This window comes from Haliotis asinina, chromosome 7 (assembly GCF_037392515.1).
Source record: "Haliotis asinina isolate JCU_RB_2024 chromosome 7, JCU_Hal_asi_v2, whole genome shotgun sequence".
Classification (NCBI taxonomy): Eukaryota; Metazoa; Mollusca; class Gastropoda; order Lepetellida; family Haliotidae; genus Haliotis; species Haliotis asinina.
Window position 1 is genome coordinate 62,795,707 of NC_090286.1, and position 16,235 is coordinate 62,811,941.

The following is a 16,235-nucleotide window of genomic DNA, read 5'->3' on the forward strand; positions in this document are numbered from 1 at the left end:
CTCCATGCGCTTGCTTTTGGTGGATCAACTTCTAGATGCAATCGTTGGAATGTTCTGTTGTGGGAGACTGCAGGTGAGATTAACTCATTGTTTTGTTTTGGCATTTTTAAAAACCGTTACCTTACATTGCCAAAGGTGATGAAGGAATTTCGTGCCCCGCCCCACTGCAGGCGACGAATCAGTGAAAGGCAGACGACACTACCGTATGACAGACGGTGAGACAAGATCCACCTCTCTTCTCACTGCTGTCATACATCGATTACACATTGTGCACGCGTGTTACAGTTGCGTGTTTTAACACCATGCGTGCTACCTTTCTATGGTAATTAATTTCACCGACACAGGCTGGAACTGCGTGTCTGATGTTATCTCATAGGATAGTTTATAGAATTGCTTCGATAACCTTTGATCAAAGTAATACCCTGTCATCCAATCACTGACCTCCTGTTCTAAGCGCCGTCTTTTACCGTACAATCTGAGAACACCTCACTTCACCTTGACGCGAGGCCCAGCTTCAGGCTTAATGAACGGCCTCTCAGTGACTACCTAGAAGCAAATCCTATCAACCTGGCAGATGAGTAGGAAAAGGTTCGTGAAAGGAAATGAAAAGTACTAATTCTATCTCCTGTAATGAAAGTGTTTTCAAAATGGCCGCATTATCGCCTCACCTTTGACCCAGGCGAAGTACCCTCAACTTACAGGATGTCATGTTTCTCCTGTTATCTTCTAATGGGATAAATGTAGGCCCAAACACGCACCTTACAATCGGGTGGGATCGACAAATTGCTAATATTCCACTTTCTCAGAGGTCAAGTTAGCCCAATCACCATGTGATGAATCGCTTCACTATACCGCGTCATATAGTATACACCTACGCGTTTGGTATAGCCTCTGGTACAGGTATTGGCGTCTCTAATACCGCTGTTCTCTGGGAGATGGACAGTGCTAATGTTGCATCGAATTTACAGTGTATCGACCAAAGCCGTGCCAAGAGAATATCGTATTTCCAACATTAACAAGCTCCGAGTGTTTAGGGGTCCCAATACATACAAAGTGAATCCTGACCGAGACCAGGTGATCGGACGAGAGAACATTCTGGAAAAATGCTTTACGAGGAGATTACGTCTGTTTCTACCGTTACTTTGGTAAATACTGGATTGTGATGGGTAAATCAGTAGTTTCAGGTTACAGTAATGTGTCACTGATTGCTACTTCTTACCTCGCTCCCCGTGACCAGTCCCATGCAGCTATACATGTACCTTTCTATACAATGTTTTCAGCAAATAACGAAAATATGTCGTAAGTATGAAGAAGCATGTACGTGGAGGGAGTATCACAGCAACAGGATCCCCTTTTCAATGTACAGTTGAACTGTATATTACACGTAATTATTAAAAATGAATATTGAGAGATTGTTTTCATGACACTAGACATCTTGCTGGACTATAACACTAATGGAATTAGCTAACGCCATATGCAGTACCAGCTGAAATGAGTTGCGATGAGTTAAAATAGGTGCTGGCATTAAATGAAACAATGTTACTTTACACATAGATGTATAAAACAGTGCACTTGAAATATAGAAGCTGTCGGTATTTTTGCAAATGGTTCCTCGAAATCAGATCGTGGTCTCGAGCACCGGTCCCTCTTGTTAAGTGCATGCATTTGTGAGCACACCACCCGTCCTAGTGGGACTCGGTAAACAGTTGTGAAAGCTGCATCACCTCGGGCTTACATCCGACATCCAGCTGACACGCTGTGGTGTACTGGAATACTGTTTGAAAGTGGGCGTAAACCCAACTCACTCACTCACTCCTTTGGCCCAGTGTTTCAATATCTGCTTTAGTCTTATGTTAACGCAATATACACGATCATAAGAGCATGTCATGTTCATAAATGACATTTAAGAAGCTGCAGTGCCTATGGTGACGCTGATTTGATGTCAGTCAGTACATTCAAACTTCAGTTCAACGTTCAGTGTATACGACGAAGCCTCCATCGGACATGGCGTACGCAGGCAGCTGTTATGAACATCTAGATGGAGATGCTATGTTTGATAGCCTCCCTTCTCGCCCACTAGAAAATAAACAGAACATTAGCAATACCTTACCAATATATACAAATTAATCTTTGCTTAATACTAAACCAATATACACATGATAACACATGTCCACGAAACGGTGGGCGTCATGATGTCTGGGATGGCATGATGTCTGGGTTGTCATGTTCCCTGAGATAGCATGATGTCTGGGTTGTCATGACGTCTGGGTTGTCATGCTCCCTGAGATGACATGATCTCTGGGATGGCATGATGTTTGGGTTGTCATGTTCCCTGAGATGGCATGATGTCTGGGATGTCATGTTCCCTGAGATGGCATGATGTCTGGGATGGCATGATGTCTGGGTTGCAATGTTCCCTGAAATGGCATGATGTCTGGGATGGCATGATGTCTGAGTTGTCATGTTCCCTGAGATGGCATGATATCTGGGATGGCATGATGTCTGGGTTGTCATGCTCCTTGAGATGACATGATGTCTGGGATGGCATGATGTCTGGGTTGTCATGCTCCCTGAGATGACATGATCTCTGGGATGGCATGATGTCTGGGTTGCAATGTTCCCTGAGATGGCATGATGTCTGGGATGGCATGATGTCTGGGTTGCAATGTTCCCTGAAATGGCATGATGTCTGGGATGGCATGATGTCTGAGTTGTCATGTTCCCTGAGATGACATGATGTCTGGGATGGCATGATGTCTGGGTTGTCATGCTCCTTGAGATGACATGATGTCTGGGATGGCATGATGTCTGGGTTGTCATGCTCCCTGAGATGACATGATCTCTGGGATGGCATGATGTTTGGGTTGTCATGTTCCCTGAGATGGCATGATGTCTGGGTTGTCATGTTCCCTGAGATGGCATGATATCTGGGATGGCATGATGTCTGGGTTGTCATGCTCCCTGAGATGACATGATGTCTGGGATGGCATGATGTCTGGGTTGTCATGTTCCCTGAGATGGCATGATATCTGGGATGGCATGATGTCTGGGTTGTCATGTTCCCTGAGATGGCATGATGTCTGGGATGGCATGACGTCTGGGTTGTCATGATCTCTGAGATGGCATGATGTCTGGGATGGCATGACGTCTGGGTTGTAATGTTCCCTGAGATGGCATGATATCTGGGATGGCATGATGTCTGGGTTGTCATGTTCCCTGAGATGGCATGATATCTGGGATGGCATGATGTCTGGGTTGTCATGTTCCCTGAGATGGCATGATATCTGGGATGGCATGATGTCTGGGTTGTCATGTTCCCTGAGATGGCATGATGTCTGGGATGGCATGACGTCTGGGTTGTCATGTTCCCTGAGATGGCATGATATCTGGGATGGCATGATGTCTGGGTTGTCATGCTCCCTGCGATTGCATGATCTCTGGGATGGCATGATGTCTGGGTTGTCATGTTCCCTGAGATGGCATGATATCTGGGATGGCATAATGTCTGGGTTGTCATGCTCCCTGAGATTGCATGATCTCTGGGATGGCATGATGTCTGGGTTGTCATGTTCCCTGAGATGGCATGATGTCTGGGATGGCATGACGTCTGGGTTGTCATGCTCCCTGAGATGGCATGATGTCTGGGATGTCATGTTCCCTGAGATTGCATGATCTCTGGGATGGCATGATGTCTGGGTTGTCATGTTCCCTGAGATGGCATGATGTCTGGGTTGTCATGTTCCCTGAGATGGCATGATGTCTGGGATGTCATGTTCCCTGAGATTGCATGATCTCTGGGATGGCATGATGTCTGGGTTGTCATGTTCCCTGAGATGGCATGATATCTGGGATGGCATGATGTCTGGGTTGTCATGCTCCCTGAGATTGCATGATCTCTGGGATGGCATGATGTCTGGGTTGTCATGTTCCCTGAGATGGCATGATGTCTGGGATGGCATGATGTCTGGGTTGTCATGCTCCCTGAGATGACATGCTCCCTGAGATGGCATGATGTCTGGGTTGTCATGCTCCCTGAGATTGCATGATCTCTGGGATGTCATGATGTCTGGGATGTCATGATGTCTGGGATGGCATGATGTCTGGGATGTCATGTTCCCTGAGATGGCATGATGTCTGGGTTGTCATGTTCCCTGAGATTGCATGATCTCTGGGATGGCATGATGTCTGGGTTGTCATGTTCCCTGAGATGGCATGATGTCTGGGTTGTCATGTTCCCTGAGATGGCATGATGTCTGGGATGTCATGTTCCCTGAGATGGCATGATGTCTGGGATGGCATGATGTCTGGGTTGTCATGTTCCCTGAGATTGCATGATCTCTGGGATGGCATGATGTCTGGGTTGTCATGTTCCCTGAGATGGCATGATGTCTGGGATGGCATGATGTCTGGGATGTCATGATATCTGGGATGGCATGATGTCTGGGTTGTCATGCTCCCTGAGATTGCATGATCTCTGGGATGGCATGATGTCTGGGTTGTCATGTTCCCTGAGATGGCATGATGTCTGGGATGTCATGATGTCTGGGTTGTCATGTTCCCTGAGATGGCATGATATCTGGGATGGCATGATGTCTGGGTTGTCATGTTCCCTGAGATGGCATGATGTCTGGGATGGCATGATGTCTGGGATGTCATGTTCCCTGAGATGGCATGATGTCTGGGATGTCATGATGTCTGGGTTGTCATGCTCCCTGAGATGGCATGATGTCTGGGATGTCATGTTCCCTGAGATTGCATGATCTCTGGGATGGCATGATGTCTGGGTTGTCATGTTCCCTGAGATGGCATGATGTCTGGGATGGCATGATGTCTGGGTTGTCATGCTCCCTGAGATTGCATGATCTCTGGGATGGCATGATGTCTGGGTTGTAATGTTCGCTGAGATGGCATGATGTCTGGGATGGCATGATGTCTGGGTTGTCATGTTCCCTGAGATGGCATGATATCTGGGATGGCATGATGTCTGGGTTGTCATGTTCCCTGAGATGGCATGATATCTGGGATGGCATGACGCCTGGGTTGTCATGCTCCCTGAGATGACATGATCTCTGGGATGGCATGACGTCTGGGTTGTCATGTTCCCTGAGATGGCATGATGTCTGGGATGGCATGATGTCTGGGTTGTCATGTTCCCTGAGATGGCATGATGTCTGGGATGTCATGTTCCCTGAGATTGCATGATCTCTGGGATGGCATGATGTCTGGGTTGTCATGTTCCCTGAGATGGCATGATATCTGGGATGGCATGATGTCTGGGTTGTCATGCTCCCTGAGATTGCATGATCTCTGGGATGGCATGATGTCTGGGTTGTCATGTTCCCTGAGATGGCATGATGTCTGGGATGGCATGATGTCTGGGTTGTCATGCTCCCTGAGATGACATGCTCCCTGAGATGGCATGATGTCTGGGTTGTCATGCTCCCTGAGATTGCATGATCTCTGGGATGTCATGATGTCTGGGATGTCATGATGTCTGGGATGGCATGATGTCTGGGATGTCATGTTCCCTGAGATGGCATGATGTCTGGGTTGTCATGTTCCCTGAGATTGCATGATCTCTGAGATGGCATGATGTCTGGGTTGTCATGTTCCCTGAGATGGCATGATGTCTGGGTTGTCATGTTCCCTGAGATGGCATGATGTCTGGGATGTCATGTTCCCTGAGATGGCATGATGTCTGGGATGGCATGATGTCTGGGTTGTCATGTTCCCTGAGATTGCATGATCTCTGGGATGGCATGATGTCTGGGTTGTCATGTTCCCTGAGATGGCATGATGTCTGGGATGGCATGATGTCTGGGATGTCATGATATCTGGGATGGCATGATGTCTGGGTTGTCATGCTCCCTGAGATTGCATGATCTCTGGGATGGCATGATGTCTGGGTTGTCATGTTCCCTGAGATGGCATGATGTCTGGGATGTCATGATGTCTGGGTTGTCATGTTCCCTGAGATGGCATGATATCTGGGATGGCATGATGTCTGGGTTGTCATGTTCCCTGAGATGGCATGATGTCTGGGATGGCATGATGTCTGGGATGTCATGTTCCCTGAGATGGCATGATGTCTGGGATGTCATGATATCTGGGTTGTCATGTTCCCTGAGATGGCATGATATCTGGGATGGCATGATATCTGGGTTGTCATGTTCCCTGAGATGGCATGATGTCTGGGTTGTCATGTTCCCTGAGATGGCATGATGTCTGGGATGGCATGATGTCTGGGTTGTCATGCTCCCTGAGATTGCATGATCTCTGGGATGGCATGATGTCTGGGTTGTAATGTTCGCTGAGATGGCATGATGTCTGGGATGGCATGATGTCTGGGTTGTCATGTTCCCTGAGATGGCATGATATCTGGGATGGCATGATGTCTGGGTTGTCATGTTCCCTGAGATGGCATGATATCTGGGATGGCATGACGCCTGGGTTGTCATGCTCCCTGAGATGACATGATCTCTGGGATGGCATGACGTCTGGGTTGTCATGTTCCCTGAGATGGCATGATGTCTGGGTTGTCATGCTCCCTGAGATGGCATGATGTCTGGGATGTCATGTTCCCTGAGATGGCATGATGTCTGGGATGGCATGATGTCTGGGTTGTAATGTTCCCTGAGATGGCATGATGTCTGGGATGGCATGATGTCTGGGTTGTCATGTTCCCTGAGATGGCATGATATCTGGGATGGCATGATGTCTGGGTTGTCATGTTCCCTGAGATGGCATGATATCTGGGATGGCATGACGCCTGGGTTGTCATGCTCCCTGAGATGACATGATCTCTGGGATGGCATGATGTCTGGGTTGTCATGTTCCCTGAGATGGCATGATGTCTGGGTTGTCATGCTCCCTGAGATGGCATGATGTCTGGGATCGCATGATGTCTGGGTTGTCATGCTCCCTGAGATGGCATGATCTCTGGGATGTCATGATGTCTGGGTTGTCATGATCTCTGGGATGGCATATGGAACAAGTGCTTTCATTCAAATGGTTGTGATATCTTTCTTTATCTGTATGTAAGCGCATTTGTTGGCGCACATTCCCCAGTGAAGGTCCATTATTGTAGGGCAAGTAATGTCTGTATTTTTCAAGACAAAGACGCCCTATGTTTTCCATGCTGTACTGGTCGCGCCTATACAAGTATAACTTTGTAATGTGCCATAATAGATGTAGGAAGACGTCCTTGAATCAGTTATCTTACTGTATGGTGCTCTAGTAGATAACAACCACGGAAGGGACCTTCATTTAAACAGAGAGGATCCACTGTGAAGTGGTCTGTCCATAATTGTTAGCAACAGGTGCTTAGAATCAGAAGTGTGGTAGTAGCCTGATAGTAACTGACACTGTGAGGAGAGCAGTGTAGGCATGGCACTGTCAGAAGCTGGTGACCGTCTCAAGCTATGGTTCTTGTTTTAGTCCCTGGTTAGGACGTATGTCTTTCACTATATGGCAGTGTATGTCCTTCACCACATGATAGTGTATGCTCTTCACCATATGACAGTGTATACCCTTCGCCATATGATAGTGTCATCCCTTCACCATATGATAGTGTATGCCCTTCACTATATGACAGTGTATACCCTTCACCATATGACGGTGTATGTCCTTCACCAGATGACAGTGTATGTCCTTCAATGTATCATAGTGTCATCCCTTCACCATATGATAGTGTATGCCCTTCACCATATGACAGTGTATACCCTTCACCATATGACGGTGTGTGTCCTTCACCATATGACAGTGTATGCCCTTCACTGTATCATAGTGTCATCCCTTCACCATATGATAGCGTATGCCCTTCACCATATGACAGTGTATGTCCTTCACCATGTGATAGTGTCATCCCTTCACCATGTGATAGTGTATACCCTTCACCATATGACAGTGTATGTTCTTCACCATATGATAGTGTATGCCCTTCACCATATAACAGTGTATACCCTTCACCATATGACAATGTATGTCCTTCACCATATGATAGTGTATGTCCTTCACTATATGACAGTGTGTACCCTTCACCATATGACAGTGTCTTCCCTTCACCATATGATAGTGTATTTCGAGCCCATGCCGCTTGTAATCCATTTTCCTGGCACTTGGCATCAGCAGGTTAGAGCAAGTCGTTCTCAGCTCAGAGCACATTATGTGTGAGTTATTACATCTATATTAAATCTATTACATCTACCTACACATAGACGCACACATGCACTCACATACACGTTTATACATACATACACTTTGAAATATACGTGTACACCAATTTAACCTTCTGTACCGGAAGTGTAGATCGGAAACATATACATATTTATTTGTCGATGAGAGAACCTTTCACACAAAGTCATGAAATATTACTGATGGCGATGTTAGCCAACAAATATTTACCTTTTCACACAAATTGTGCATGGTAGGTTCTTCCGGTAAATCATGAAGTACTTTCCGTTTGTCCCGAACAACTGGTGTTATCACTGACTTTCAGTGCTCTGTTTTCACCACTCAGTTGTCTCTCAGTGGAGTTTGTTGAGCTGATACTCGAGACTTGTTACTTTCTGGTGACGACGTTTATACCTAATTGTGGTGGTGCTGTAGCCTAGTGGTAAAGCGCCTCGTCACCCTGAAGACCTGTTTTCGATTCCCCAAATGGGAACAATGTGTGAGGCCCATTTCTGGTTCCCCCGCAGTGACATTGCTGGGTTGTTAAACCTGCGTGAAGCCAAACTCCCTCACTAATAGCTCACTACACTCCTGATCATTAGATACAGTAAGACGAAAATGTATAATGTGAGCATGTATAATGTGTTAGGACGTATACCTCATCCTGTTCTCTGTGAGCACCTGTCTTTATGAGCAAGTACATCGCAGTCTATGTTGGCTTTAGTTTTGTTCGGAAGACGTTATACTTTCAGCTCGTATACGTGACTGAACACGACGTTATATTGGAAAGGTTTCATATGTAGGTATTATTGTCAACACTTTTCTATAGTAACCCCCTGAATATCATTTATTCTTGTTATGTCCGTTCGCCTTCATATGTAGGACTACAGTTATTGAAACTGCCTTCGGTGGTGGTGCTATCAAACACCCAGATGTCGGACAATGGCATATGTTCCCTGAGAACAGGTAATCTGTAACAAGAATTACTGTTGGTCGTATGTTCGTAACCCTTACCATTTAAACACAAGAATCGTCAAATGTCAGCACGGCCTTTGAAAAAGTTCAGTTTCTCTAGTTCTGTTTGAACAGTGAAAATTGTTCACCAGCTTGCCACTTAAAGTCTCGAGCCAGGAACAGTGCGCTAGTGTGAGGAGGCGAGGCTTGTGGGTGGTGGTAGGGTGCGGCAAACGTGTGACACGAATTGCGACATATTGTGTCGGATAGCGAGAGCAGCTGATGGAGGTTGGCAAGGAACTCCTCGCGGCGATCCTGAACGCCGCGGTGGTGGACAGGTTTATCTGTACATGTATGGTAAGTCCTCCTCACCTGTCCGTGTGTGTCAGTATCGAGCATGTTTTGAATCAATACCACAGACAAACTGTATAGTGTCCCCGGAAGGGGATTATAATCAGTGCGTTCCAACAATGAGATTCAGTACGTTCTTCTATCGTTGTGTCTCTGACTCGAAATGTTGATCAAACTGTTGTTGGCAAGAAACTTAATCCGTTTAGATTACACTCTATATATTGGAACTGAATCGTTTGTCTCGTTTTTCCAATTATTTCCCATGAAAACTTTAACACCGGAAGTTACTATAGGGAACCGGATGTAACAGAGATCCACACGAAATAACAGGCGGTTCACCTGAAGTAACTGGGGAACAACGAAAATAACGTGGACCCACCAGAAGTAACATTGGTCCACAGGGATAACTATGGCTCCCCAAACTATAACGAGAAGATGCAGTGCACGACCTCGTTAACAGAGGTCAATCGCAGGTACCTTAAAATGGAGGCTAATGATGTGTGCGATGACCGTGGCCTATTGGTCATTAACTTGGACATGACGATATCCAGGAAGCTAATGGTTATTGAATAGAAATGCCGTCAGCTACTCCATCGGCGGACAACAGCAGATGTATGCACATAGTAAATCCAGTAGAGACATAAAAGGATATTTAACATCAACCTATTAACATGTTCAACCGGTTTCTTCTGGTAATCAACGTGAGTATGCAGTTCCCAAATTTAATACCCTCTGACAAATATTTCACCCTCAAACATCATTAGAATGTGAGACGTTGTTGAGATGCGGTACAAGACCCCTCAAAGACAAAGCTTGTTATGACAACCTGGTTGCATACACGTTCTGAGATTTGTCGAAAGGATTGGTTACATCTTCCTTGCAAACGAAAATATGGCATGGTCCTATCCTATTGTAGTCTCCATGTAGAACCTAAGTGGTCCACAACAGAGTATCTCAAAACCAATTTCAGGCACTGTATCTCTTCCCTGCGCACACAGCAACCAGATTCGCGCCATTTCTCCTTGAGCAGACGAGAGCTCTCTCCTTCCAAGGAAGTCACGTCCAATTCATCCCTTTCGCGGCCCACAAATCATGAAAATCGTTTCCCCGCTTCGATGTATACAAAGCGTTCACGTTGTCTGGAACCCTTCTTCAGTAGCAAATTGGTTGGAGGGTCCGCGGGTGAAGGAGGTTTCTGCTGGAATGTCTGGACCCGCCATGGAGAAGAAACTCTTCTCGTAGTTAGCATAGGGAATTAATGAAGTGATGAAAGTATTATTGCATAATCCAGAGCAGAGGAGGATGAGTATTAGATGAGTGTGGGGCTAAGCTGATATGGGATTAAGGTGGCAGAACAAGTACCAAACAGGTGACTCCACAATCAAACAATCTTAACAGGTAGACCAGGTGACCAGGTAGATCGATAGATGCAAAGGTACATACGGATAGATATGTTGAAGGTCGGTAGGTAAATGATTTGTAAAATTATACGTAGATAGTGGCAGGTAAGTCAGAAGGTAAATGATGTGAAGAAATATATGTAGATAACGACAGATAAGTCAGAAGCTAGCTACGGTAGGTAGGTAGGCAGACTAGACAATCGATGCACATAATGACACATATGTAAATTATTGGAACCTGACGTATTGGCATCACCCATGTATGGATAATAAGTGTGAACACTGAGCGACATGAGCTGGATTTCCACCGACCAAGGATTTAATACTTTGAAAATAGTAATGTACCCTTCCTGCTTTTGCACTGTGATCAAGGAACTCGTCTGAAGTCGAAATGGGATTTAATACAGTGAATATATGGATAAACCCTTGTTCCTCTGTACGACATTGCTTTCATGCCCTCGACGCTAATGGTTTATACAATGATGTACAATGGCATCAACAGCTACGAGAGTGGTCAGAGGTGGATCCAATACATTCTAGGTCAAAAAACATGTACCCTGACTGCACGTAACAATGTATGCCTCACAAAGGGAATGTTAGTAGAGTTGTAGATCAGTGACGACATGGAGGATCTGCCTAGATGGTATGAGTGTCACACGTATGTAAGTCTCCGCACATTCCAAAGCAATAGGTAAGATCTCACAGCAGGTATGATAACAATCTGTGTAGGGACTTCACATTTGTGCGGCCAAGGACCTCCCATATAGAAACCATCTGATGACAGGATCGATATGTTTCACCACTGATTGCCGCTATGAACATGCCAATGAAAACGCATTGAAATTGTTTTGTTTCATGTTTCTTCTTTGTCCACTGAGTGGAAATGTTTCCATCCTTAACAGTGATGCTCTGACATTTATTTCCCTGTGTCTTATAGCTACAAGAGGATTTGTCACGTTGAATAAAGGTCTTTAATGTTCATATTTAGAACGCATGACATTTAGACTTAGCCGGTGATATACACCCCCGCGATGGCCGGTGTGTCTTGCAGTTTCGGTGTGTGTATGGCGTCGACGGAGCAGTTGGCGTCGTTGTCCAGGTTGTTACCCTAATCTGAAGTGTCAAAACCGTGAAGCTTTAGGAGGCTGGCGGTAGGTGCATGTGATGTAGCCGAGCGCCTGGACGCCAGCTGTCCGCCTGGAGTAAACCCGTGATCTCGTCCATCATTGATCTGATGTTAGTCCGGGAGGCTCAAACATGGTAATCTGGTTTGCTGGCAACATGGGACCGATGCATCCAACAATCGTGAATGGAATAATAACTAACTTTGTCCATTGCAAACTCAATATTGTAACATGGGATCTCATTTCGTTTCAGTGACACCGTAGGATATGAATTTATGTTATCATTGTTAGTGTTAATTGTCGAGAGCCCGGGTGCAATGAACGCTAATATAAATGTCTTCACGGGGAGAGTCTAATCAACAGCATGAATAGATACTAAACAAGTGTGAATGAAAGCCGAATGCTAATTGATGTGTGTACACACAGCTAGACGGTCAAGGAACATTCCCATGATTACACGTGATTGTGTATTCCGAGCCCTTGGCCAAACCACGAATTCTTATCACATTAGTCATTCGTTATTTTTCTTTGACACGTTAAAATTAAAGGGTTAGCTCGTCACACCTACTGCCAGTCGGTAAAGTACAGTTCCGGTGTCTGACGATATTGTATAGCCTGAACGAGGTATAACCAAGTTTTCTCACTCACTCACTCACTCACTCACTTGAAAGAGACCAGTAACTGAGAAGGCAAGGGAGAGGTCGGACAGGTATATGGTTCTATTTTCGCAGAATTCCCCTGTGGTGAGAAAATCACTGTAGCAAATCTGATAGTGTATAAATAAAAGCGACAAATCCCTTGCCAGAGATCTTTCGAATGGCAGAGGACAACACAATGTGAACCGTATGATGAACATGTGTTAGGAATCGCTATGAACCATCATAACAGCAGGTGCTCGATTCAGGGTGAAGGTATCCTGTCAGTGTACATATATTTAAACACATGTAGTTTCGAAATCCTGACCTTGTTTTATCTATTTCAAATGCGGCTAGTTTACATAGTAATCCGTAACCAAAACTTCATTTGTACTCCTTCTATTGCCTACATCCGTGTCAGTTAGTTTGTGAAGGTGTGCGGTGTTGTATGAGTGGCTTCTTGCTCGCCAGCATGACTGCTTGAGAAACAAACTGCTGTACACAACGTCATTTTAGGGGCACACGTTACAGCATTGTGCATTTGCGATAGCTATCTAGTTCATATCGATAAAAACATGGATATGTTCTGATCTGTGACGTGATCGCATTCGATATCCGGTCACAATACCGACACACGAACATTGATTCCGTGCCAATATAACATGTGGTGAACTAGCATCATCCTCAAGCTCCAGTGACGTGGGACTACTCTCAAGGGCGTGCTTAGCGGGTCAGAATGAAGCATAGTTCTGTAGTTCTGGTTACCATCTCATTCAATATCTAGACAAAGAAAGTTCTGCTTTCCCTGACAGATGCCTCCATCACTGGCGTTTGGCTGGACTAATTTCATTACTAGCGAAAGTGTCTGATGGAAGAGACAATACACAGTTCACACTGCCGGTTTTCCTGCCCAAAGACCTCTGCACATTGTCCTAACTCCCAAAGTTGGGCCATGTGTACAAAAGATCAATTGTTAACTTTTCAGTATTTCAATCATTTAACTGGCGGAGTGACACGATAACGCATGACAGGAGCATGGGAAATTTAGGTTTCTAGATTATGTATGAAATGTTTGTTAACATGCTATCAGATGTAATTGTTCCCAGACGTTTTATGAGATCCAGATGAAAGGCTTCACTTCATGGCCTTAGGGCTATAAGCGTCAAGTCTTTGTCAACACTCATCCTGATTATTCCCCTGAGTGGAGCGCATCCATCCACGTGGCGTAATACGGAGCTACTAATGCTTACTAATGACGTTGTGGCCATATCGACCAAGATACCACAGCACGCTCTATCAGTAATATACGATAGTAACATAATATATGATATATAATCTCAGCACTGTACGACGAACAACAGATAACTTCAACAGAACAGAACTGACCACCATCAATAGACCTCAAGAACGTGTACAAACAAGCCCCTTACAACAGATCAACTTGCATCGGTGTCCTTATCGGGACGGATCACATCCTTGTTCTTATCGAACAGGTAACAAAACACTGTTCTTTAACAGAACCATTCGCATCTATGGCGAAACAGATATCAACATGCGTCCTCATTAGAAGAGCTACCACCACATGCGTCCATCAAAACAGATAGCACTACGTGTTTTCACCAGAACATGGCACCTCGTGTTTTCATGAGAACATGTCAAGTCATGTTTCCGCCAGAACATTACTAGTTGGTAGTGTTTCTGAAATGTTCCAAGGTTGTCAAAAAATGTACACATGCTGTCCACTGTGTTTTAGCTTTACTGACGTATAGATGTTTGTGAGAGCAGAAATGTGGATGGGTACTCCTGAAGATAACATGACGTCGCACAGTGAATTCTATACACCTGGAAATTAATCAAGCAACACCCCAATTTTTTCTATTGGAGCAACTTTGAAGTGTTCTGACAATCAAAATATGCCGGGTTGATATAGTTTGACACTTTTTTATTCAACAGACGATCTCTGACAAACAACTTAAAGGGAAAAAGTATCAAGACTTTGCTTTATTGCAACGAAATCCAAATTCTTAAAACTGTCTTAAATTCATGAAAAAATGGACACAATTTACTATTCATCCACAGACGTTGTTGTCAGGTGTATTAACACAAATGTCACATGGAAAGAAAGAACAGTCATCTGAGAGTCTGCACACCGACTTTCATCAATATCTAGTGTGTCCTCCCTGCGCACGCACCACCGATTCCAGACGCCTCCTCATTCCTTGGATGAGTCTCCGGATCTGATTCTGGGGGATCCTGTTCCACTCCTCATGCAGGGCAGCCGTCAATTCGTTGAGATTATGGACTGGTGGGTCTCTCTGCCTCACACGACGGCCAATAAAGTCCCACAAATGTTCAATGGGGTTGAGGTCAGGGCTCATGGCAGGCCATGGAATTCTGTCAATTGCATTTTGCCGCAAAAAATCATTTACAGCATGCGCCCTGTGAGGTCTAGCATTGTCGTCCATAAATATGGGTCTCGTTGCCAGAGGATGGTTCTCAAAATGAGGTACCACAGCCCTGTCAAGAACCTCCTGTTGGTAACGAACACCGTTAAGGTTGCCACGGATGGTAATGATATCCAACTTGCAGTTCATGGAAATGCACCCCCATACCATAACGGAACCTCCCCCAAAGGCCACAGTCTCCTGGATGTTCCGTGGAGCCATTGCTGTGTTCCTCTGCCTCCAGACCCGAGTACGACCGTCCACCATGTGCAGCAAGAACCGGCTCTCATCTGAGAAATGGACCTTCCTCCAAGAGGCAATGTTCCAGTGCAAACGGTCATTACACCAGGCCAGTCGGGCTGCCTTATGGGCTGGAGACAGTCTGGGTCGCTTGATTGGCCTCCTTGCCCGGTATCCTGCAGCTTTCAGACGATTCCGAACAGTCCTGTTCGAGATGGGTCTCCCTGGAAGCAACTCCTGTCTCAACCGAGAGCTCGAGTCGAAGGACCTGCGCCGTACAAGTCTCAGTAAAGCTCTGTCCTCCCGGACTGTGGTCTTCCTGGGTCTTCCTGGTCTAGGCAGGTCTTTAACTTCATTAGTGGCCCGGTATTTTTTCAAAAGTTTTGAAATTATGGAATGATGTCGTCCGATTTGAGTCCCGATTTGTCTTAGAGACATACCAGCATTCCTCATGCCGATTATTTGCCAACGAGTGGCCTCTGATAATTTCCTACGTGCCATGACATTGAAATGAATGAAAAACCGAATGCAATCGACAACCTGCGCTTGTAAACACCCCAGGGAAAAAGTGCATTTTTCGAAAGTTGAGGTTAAAGCAATGCACGTGCGCTGTGCAAGCTTCACGCGCGTCATATCAACCCATGAAAAGCTCATGCTGTATGTCAATACATCAAAATTGAATAATCAATCATCAAAATTACTTCGTTAAACTTTGTTAAGTTTTTATGTGTCTTTGAATTTGGTGTTGCTTAATTAATTTCCATATGTATATTTAAATACATCTTTATCGTCATTATCTAAAACGTACGTTGAAATGTCACGTGTCTGATGTATGCTCTGACCCGGATATCTGATGCTCCAGAATCTACAACCCATGCTGAATCTGTATGTGACCTACATATAGGCTGGAATTGT

At 45.2% G+C, this 16,235-nt stretch overlaps 1 protein-coding gene across 1 annotated transcript in view; it reads left to right on the top strand.

The window, feature by feature from the left end:
* The window catches only part of LOC137290935 (rho GTPase-activating protein 100F-like), a 132,064-nt gene continuing 115,829 nt past the window's right edge, over nt 1-16,235 (top strand). The window contains exon 1 of the mRNA XM_067822146.1: nt 1-73. Within this exon, the coding sequence (XP_067678247.1) occupies nt 5-73 (69 nt within the window). The 5' untranslated portion in view covers nt 1-4. The remainder of the gene's footprint in view (nt 74-16,235) is intronic.